Raw genomic sequence first — 8,379 nt, 5'->3', positions numbered from 1 at the left:
AAAAAGAAAATATTTGTTCAACTTACTTATTATACATATCTGCAGTCATTTCAATTTCGAGATCTGTGAAGAGCTTCATCTGTGCTTCGTTTACAGCCGTCATTTTGAAGATAGGTTGAGAGAAGTCTTCAGCTGCAAACAGTGACACTGACACACGTGTTTACAACGGAACCGGAAGTTTGTTTGATAAATTTAGGATCGTAGGCCGTCTTAAACGCATCGAAAAAGCTTGCCTCTTCACCACTTAGGATGTATAAATTTCGTTCCAAGTTTATATGAATGATTATTGTTTATTCTACAATATGCTTTAGGCCCTAGTTTTTTTTTAAATGAAAAGTTCTATATTCTATATTCAGTTTGTCTCTATACAAACAACATTTGTCGTAATGCATCTAGAATTTACACAAAACTGTTGGAGAACGCAATTTTTACAAACAAAGTTCGATAAACAGTGTCTTTTCTATGCTACAAAAAATTAGTTTGATTTTGGCGCCTAATTTATTACTGTAACTACGGAAGTGAGGTGTCGAATTTCTCTAGCAACCATTCAACAATATGGCGGCTACAGTTATACCTGAGCATTGGCACTAGAAGGATAGTAACGTTCATGTAGAAAATGACACTGAATCCTCTAGCAAACCCAAAAGGGTTAAAATTAGTTTGTGAACTGTGCCAAAAACCAGCGTATATTCAGTGTACAAAATGTCGTGTCACATATTATTGGTAAGTTTTAAATGGACTATCTGAGTCTAGTCGTATGACGTGCAGCGAACTGGATTCATATATTTGGGGAAAGCAATTTTAATGCACGGGTTGTGTAAATTTTATTGACGTTCGAATTGTGACTGAAATTTTTTCTATAATCCTGTAGACCTGCTTGCAGCTTCTTGTGGGAGAGGGTGACTTAATTGTAGATGTAGGTGCACACTTTGGCAGTGGTTTTGTTTACATGTAGACGACCTGTATGGTGGGACCATTTGTAAAAGTTTATACTTTTTTCTGAAATTGATTGATCAAGGGATAAATAATAAATTCTACTTAGCAAAACAAGTTAATTAGAATTGTGCTTTGTGTTTGCTACTGTTCAAAATGACAGTTAAATGCAATGTATATGACAGACAGCTATGTTACTGTCACTGATGAAATGATTTACCTGGAATTGTGTCAAGGATTTCGGTGGTTCTGGTAATGGCTACAATCATCTGGTTGATTATTCTACTACTGAGACAGTGCATGTAAAAATTTAAAAATGAATACAAACAATTTATCAACTTCTATTTTTTTGTGCATGAGCTCCCTCTCTCATACATGTATTTTGAGTCATCATGCTTGCCATCTGTCACACATTAGAACATTGTAACAGTAACTAAGATATTGTAGCTTGATATTTTAGATGAGAACCTTAAAGGGACATGGATATTTGAGCTGAAAATATTCAAATTTTATTTTTCCAGTTTTAATGCTTACATGTACATTGCTAAACTAGGTATTTCTAATTGTCAACCAAAATTTGAATGACAGTTGTTGAGTTACAAGTGAGATGCAGTACTCACAATTCTTTGTTAATGTAAACAAGGCTTGTGCCATGCTTTTGTTTACATCTAGATTGCTAAATAGAAAATATTATGTTTAAAACAAAATGAGATGTGACAAACTCTAGGAACTGTTAAACTTGTGTTCAGAATTAACTTGTCATATGAAAAATCTGCTCTAAACAAAACTTTTACTTGTATATTTAACCTATGTGAATAAAAACAGGACACAAGTCTTGTTTACATAACAAAGCATTGTGACAGAGCTCTGTATCTCCCATGCACAGGAACTAATCCCGTTTTGGGTATCACAGAGTTGGGGCTCAAAACTGGCTTAGCCCCTGTGTTCCCATGTACCTCAACAACTCATTCGGACTTTGAAATTCTTGCTGACCATTAGAAATACATTAAAACTGGAAAAATAATAATTTGAAAAAAATGCAGTGATTGAATATAAAATATGGTATACCTAAATTTGAATTTTTTTTCCAGTGGTATCGAACATCAGAAAGCAGACTGGATGGGAATTCATGAGAAAATATGTCAGAGTTTGATTGCATTAAGACAAGCTGCCCCATTCCTTCCATCTGAGGAAGAGAGACAAAAACGAGAAAAGCAACTGCAGAGTAAAAAGGTACCATTTTAGATAAAGTATAAATAAACGTTTTGTTCATGTGCCAATAAATGTGCTTCCTTATTTATGGATACATATTTGAGTAATGAAACTCCACTCAGAGTCTGTATGACTTCAGTTGTGGATGATTGACCTTTTAGTTTTCAATGTAGATCCTACTGTCAAGTTCTATTTAAGTGCCCCATACCCATGATAAGTTTTTGTACATATATGCAGTTTATATTGTTCTTGTTTGCATTTCTGTGTTCTGCTTGTTAAGTTATTTCCTCTGTGCAAATAAAAATTTTGGTTTTTTTGTTTGTTTGATTACAATAGGAACATATGATTGTTTTGACCAGAACCACGGGACAGAAATTGCTTTTTGAGGGACGCCATGAGCAGGCCGTGCCAGCAGCCATGCAGTCCTTGCGGTTTGCCATTGATGTGCATGGCTTAGCAAGCATTGAGCTGGTACCCTCTTACCTAATTCTTGGAGAAGCCAGCATAGGTGAATGCACATTGATGTTATTCCATTAATTTTTAAAATGAAACTATACATACATAGAATAACACACCAGAGAAATCTGATATCGATGGAAAGTGGAGGATATGTACAATATTTTGAAATTGAAAATTTAAGTTTCAAATTTACCTTATTTAGTAAAAATGCAGCTTTTTAGTAGGGGGGGGTGTGTTAAAACCCCTGCTAGACTCAAACACACAAACTATACGGATCAGCAGTCAACACATTACCATATTGAGCTATATATGTATAGCTGATATTTATATTTTTATTCTAATTTCAAAAACGATGATTTATCATTCCTCCTTAACAAATTTGGGTTAACTTGAACTTTGATAAACTTGGTGCATACCATTGACTTGGAAATTTATCTTTGCTATTTATTAATTGTGTCCTTGTTTTAAAAATTCAAAACCAATAATCAAAGTACAGACATGAACACATTGGTAATGTGCACTGAGATAAATATTTATTATATACCCGTCAATGTATTGTTCTTTGATACCGTGGATTTCACAGCGTGTGATCCTGTTTTCCGGATCACCACACTGTGGTTTTCTGATTCTGTATCAGTATCCTCTGAAACTAATGCTGTCACAGTGACATCACAGTGCATCAATGCAACGTTATTTGTGGAAAATATTGACCGCGTCCTTGATTACATTTAGTATCTTATAAATGTGGATTTAAAATGCATAAGCGGTATATAATAATTTTATCATTACTACAGTGACTTGATCCGAAGAGTTGGATCACGTCTTGTTGAGAGGTGCGGATCATCAGATCAAACTCAACGCTTTGTGTCTTGTGTGATTTGATGATCCACACCTGTCAACTCGACATGATCTGACTCTTCGGATCAAGTTACTGTAGTAATAATATATATGTATTCGTTGATAGGTTTCAACGAACAGATGGTCATCATATCTAGTTGTTGTATTTTATTAAATTCTTTTCTTCCTGTGTAAATATGATAAGTTACCTGGATTAGGGCATTTAAAAATTTATAGGTAAACTGTTCAAAACCTGCCTATTTAAATATGAATAAATTGGTAAAAATATCTAAACAATCCTAAAAATATACATTTTTAATAAACTTTTAACATATTAACAAACTGATTTATACAATATATACTGTATTGTTGAATGCTAATCAACCAATCAAATTGAAACTACAATTGAACTCTTTAGGAAGTTCTCATCAGGAAAAATTGGATAGGGCAAATTAGTAAGATGTCAAAGTTGAAACTCAGTGTGTAAGGGCAAAAATAATGCAAGACAAAACTTTTGTAGTATACCACAGTCTAGAGTTCTCCAACAAACCATTTAAGGAAGATGCTTAAATGGCCATGTCACACTTGTGTCAAAAATGTCTTCAACTCACCACACGTAGTGAATAGAAAGAATATAAAGTTAACTTGCAGAAAGATTAAAGTAAAATGCTACCATGTCAGACAGAATTAGGAAGGTTTCTTAGTCAATGAAGAAGAAATTTTCCTCCAGCTTATCAAATCAGCATATTAATTTTCCAATTCTTCAAATTTAATACATGTACAAAGAGTACAATGTCTTTCTGCTAGTCATTGCTAATGCAGGTCATTACTTTGATATTTTGAATTTCCTGGTAGTGTGTTTCCGTATTTCAGATTCTGATCTCTGAATTTGGACAAGGCAGAGTTATGATGTGAAAATTGAAATATGACGTTTAACAATGTGAGACAATATTGGGTTTTTTTCCTTCAAAACATGTATTTTAACAGCTTGTTTTTGTTTTTTTACAGGACTTGGTAGATTAAATCAAGCTGAGGAATATCTAGCACAAGCCCAGTGGACAGTCCTTAAAACACCAGAATGTTCAAATGCAATAAAATCCAAACTGTACAGAAATCTTGGACTTCTGTATGCCGCGAAAGGAGAGTACGAGGAGGCACTGAGGCAGCTGGCTGATGATGTAGGTCACCTGTAGTCAGAAAGTCACTGTGTTGTAGGATATATATCAGAAATAGGCAGCTGGCTGATGATGTAGGTCACCTGTAGTCAGAAAGTCACTGTGTTGTAGGATATATATCAGAAATAGGCAGCTGGCTGATGATGTAGGTCACCTGTAGTCAGAAAGTCACTGTGTTGTAGGATATATATCAGAAATAGGCAGCTGGCTGATGATGTAGGTCACATGTAGTCAGAAAGTCACTGTGTTGTAGGATATATATCAGAAATAGGCAGCTGGCTGATGATGTAGGTCACATGTAGTCAGAAAGTCACTGTGTTGTAGGATATATCAGAAATAATCATATATTCCAGATATATAGAAAAATCAGGAGTATGATGAATTGCTTCGATGGTTACACATTTTTACACTGAATCAAAAATGACTTGATTCATTATGAACGTGAGTAATCAAGCAATTCATTATACTTCTGATATCTCTCTCTTTCTCTCTATATATGAGACACAAAGACATGTAGTAAAGCTTTAGTACTTTCATTTCCAATCTTCAGAAGTGCTAAAGCTTTACTAAATGTCTTTGTGTTTCTTTTTATTTATTTACCTATACTTTCACCAGTCATTGTGAAAAGTGATTATTATCTATCTCTCTCACTCACTCCATCTATCTAATTTTCTATCTATCCTAGTTCAAGTAGATGCCTATTGTCATGGAGGTAGTCAATCATATTGAATGCTTGTATAGGAACACCTTCAAATAATGAAGTAAACTTTTCTGGAATTCTAATTTGATGTCTGTCTTAACAGATATACCATTCATCTGAAGAGTGTGGCACAGGTGACATAAGAACCTCAGGTGGATACTTTCACATGGCTAACGTTTTCTTCCGACAAGGACGCATGGAGGTCGCAGATTCTCTGTACAGTGAAGTATGAAAATTCATTCAATATTCTTTATCTTTTCACTTTCCAAAGGGATATTTCAGTAAATAATGCTATTCATTTTTATACATATGCTTATTTAGTAGTGCAAGTAATCTTTTGTATGTTTTCTGTAGGTTTCAAACATTTGGTACAATCACTTACTAAAGATTGTTCAAGTAAGGACAAAAACCCCAGCTGCCCAGCAAGGAATTGGACCATTAATCCAAGAACAGATGGAAGAGGAAGATTCACTAGGTAATGTATAATTCTAATGATACTCACACTGCAGCCATCTGATGTAACACATGTATACATACTGCACATAAAGGCCTAGTTCAATTATCAACCATAGTAGATGTCTAGTTGACTTCCGAAACTTCATTGTGCACGCCTAGCTTGCTTTGGGACCTTCAGTGCACATGTCTGGTTACTAAAGTTCAACCAATCTTTAAGCATAGGTTGCTGTGTGATAGACCAGACAGTGACTCCCCTTCTCAGGTTTCGACCAAAGGCAGTTCGATCGTACTTTGGTTCAACTCTAGTTACTATAGTTGATGATCGAACTAGGCCAGAGGAAAGTTAAGTACATGTATGTTTTTCTATAATGGTGCAATAACAAGTTATTATCATAAAAAGAACTTGAAATTACAGCCAACTCTTTTGACATACATGAATCTTGAATTGATTAGAAATTGTTATAATTATGAACAAGACTTAAAATGCTCTAAAGACTCAAATTTGTGGCTTACAAGAGTTGTCTCCCTTGAAACAGTCTTTATCTGCAATGCTTTCTAGTGTAAAATGCTGAAGAATTTTATTTTCATCATTTACAATACTCAATATTGATTAGAGATTCCATAAAGGATGTATGCAGTGTGAAATGTAAATTGTTCATTTTCTTTAACAAAAACCATTGCTGCATGAAAGTAGAGTAACGAATGTTTCTTTGCAGATGAAGCTCAAGAAGCTGAGGCCATACAGGTGCTAAATGCAATATATGACATGAGGGAACATCAGTCAAACAGAAAACCACAGGATCTAGCTCTGGTTTGCCATGCACTGGCCATGTTATACTTCATACTCTTCGATATACAGAAGGTACCTAACACACATTATTTCTGTCAAAATTGAAAACCAATTTTCTTTCAAACTAGTGTCTGCAAAACCTTAGTTTACTCATCCCATTGAACTAAGCAAGCCAAATTTAAAAAATCATGAACACATATTCACATTTTTATTTTTTTATATTGCTAAAACAAAAAATTTAAAAGTATTCTTATAATCCAAAACTGTAAAATGAACATGCCTTTTATTTACAAACATTAATGGCTTTTGTTCTTTTCACATATTATCTTAATTCAATGAACAATATATACAAAAAGTATAAAGAAATTATCAATATTTTTTTCCATTACTTTTATAGGCAAAAGAGTTTGGTCGTAAAGCAGTTGTTGCTAGTGAGGGAGATCCAAATGACAATCTATCTCGATCTGTCGTGGAATTCATGAAGATATTAGAAACTCAGAGGGTTGCTAATTGACTGTGATTTTTCTTTTGAAATGAAAATCATATATGTATTTTACAATATGTATATTTGTTGTATAATGTAATAACTTTTAAGGTCATTATCCAGTACTGGCATATAATGTTTCAACATTGAAAACACATTGAATTATAGTCGAAATTCGATTTTCAAATCCAAACCATTTTTCAGCGTTTGAAGTTTATGTTGAATCTTTGTGCCTGCTGGGTAGTAACCGTCTTTGAAATATACAAATTAAAAGTTTTACACTATTTTCAACTCAATTATTTTGTTCATAAGAACTTGAAGGACAACTACATGTATATATCCTAAATAGTTTTGTGAGGTACCATGTCAGTAATACTTAGAATCCTTCCAGAACTTGTTACTTGATCTTTCAATGTTACGAGCTTCTTTTCAGTGTATTTCTTTTTATGAAATGAAATTTAGGAAATAACACATATCATAAAATAACAAATACCCTCAAGTTTTTCAAAAATGAAATTTATTTCTTCTATTTACATTAAATTTTTATTTCTGTCAGAATTCCCAGCCATTAGAATAGATGTACTACATTTATCAAGTAGTTCTGCAGTCATATGCGTATTGTTTACAACTGCAACACATTCATAAGGAAATGCCTGTCATTACAATTTTTAAGATATCGAAAGCAAACATTCGAAGTCTGAGAGCTACAGTTCTGCAGCTATATGATAGCATAATAAATATAGTCCTACCCTGGGGCCTGAATCATTGACCTAGGGGGCCATGAATTTTCCCAACTCTGGTAGAGACATCCAAACTCATTATAACTGCATCAACTTTATACGTGTGCAGATGTACAGATGAAATATTTAATGTATATTCATTACATGGTATATTTAGCTACACCCTGGTTCATGAACACCTGACTCATCAGCTATAAATTTCACAATTCATCATAAGAAGCTCATGGGCCACATCGCTCACCTGAGTCACCTTCACCCATATTTAAAGATTTTCCCTACATATTTGCATGTAAAACTTTAATACATATCATGGCCCCACCCTACCTCTAGGGGTCATGATTTTAACAAACTTTAATCTCCACTATGTCAGGAAGCGTTCCTGTAAATTTCAGCTTTTCTGGCCCAGTGGTTCTTGAGACAATTCTTAAATGACCCAACCCTATTTTTGTGATTATCTCCCCTTTGAAGAGGTAATGGCCCTTCGTTTGAACTAATTCCCTTCACCCAAGGATAACTTTTACCAAGTTTGGTTGAAATTGTCCCATTAGTTCTGGAGAAGATGATTTTCCTAGATATCAGCATGTAAAACTGGT

General features: G+C 34.0%; 1 protein-coding gene across 1 annotated transcript; it reads left to right on the top strand.

Moving 5' to 3' along the window:
* The first annotated feature begins 528 nt into the window (after positions 1 to 528).
* LOC125647565 (zinc finger MYND domain-containing protein 12-like) lies at positions 529 to 7,330 on the top strand. Its single transcript, XM_048874284.2, has 8 exons — positions 529 to 723; positions 2,025 to 2,166; positions 2,482 to 2,653; positions 4,450 to 4,619; positions 5,420 to 5,542; positions 5,671 to 5,791; positions 6,489 to 6,634; positions 6,960 to 7,330. The coding sequence occupies exons 1-8, from the start codon at positions 617 to 619 to the stop codon at positions 7,074 to 7,076; spliced, it is 1,098 nt and encodes a 365-aa protein (XP_048730241.1). The 5' UTR covers positions 529 to 616; the 3' UTR covers positions 7,077 to 7,330.
* The last annotated feature ends 1,049 nt before the right edge of the window (positions 7,331 to 8,379 follow it).

The sequence above is a fragment of the Ostrea edulis genome, chromosome 1 (assembly GCF_947568905.1).
Source record: "Ostrea edulis chromosome 1, xbOstEdul1.1, whole genome shotgun sequence".
In the NCBI taxonomy this organism is placed as follows: Eukaryota; Metazoa; Mollusca; class Bivalvia; order Ostreida; family Ostreidae; genus Ostrea; species Ostrea edulis.
This window is presented reverse-complemented; position numbering and strand designations above follow the sequence as displayed.

Bases quoted from the DNA above. Each gene is read 5' to 3' on its own strand.
- LOC125647565 (XM_048874284.2), top strand. From the start codon at position 617: ATGACACTGAATCCTCTAGCAAACCCAAAAGGGTTAAAATTAGTTTGT. The intron at 724-2,024 runs GTAAGTTTTAAA...TTTTTTTTCCAG, and splicing joins TGTCGTGTCACATATTATTG to TGGTATCGAACATCAGAAAG. The intron at 2,654-4,449 runs GTGAATGCACAT...GTTTTTTTACAG, and splicing joins TCTTGGAGAAGCCAGCATAG to GACTTGGTAGATTAAATCAA.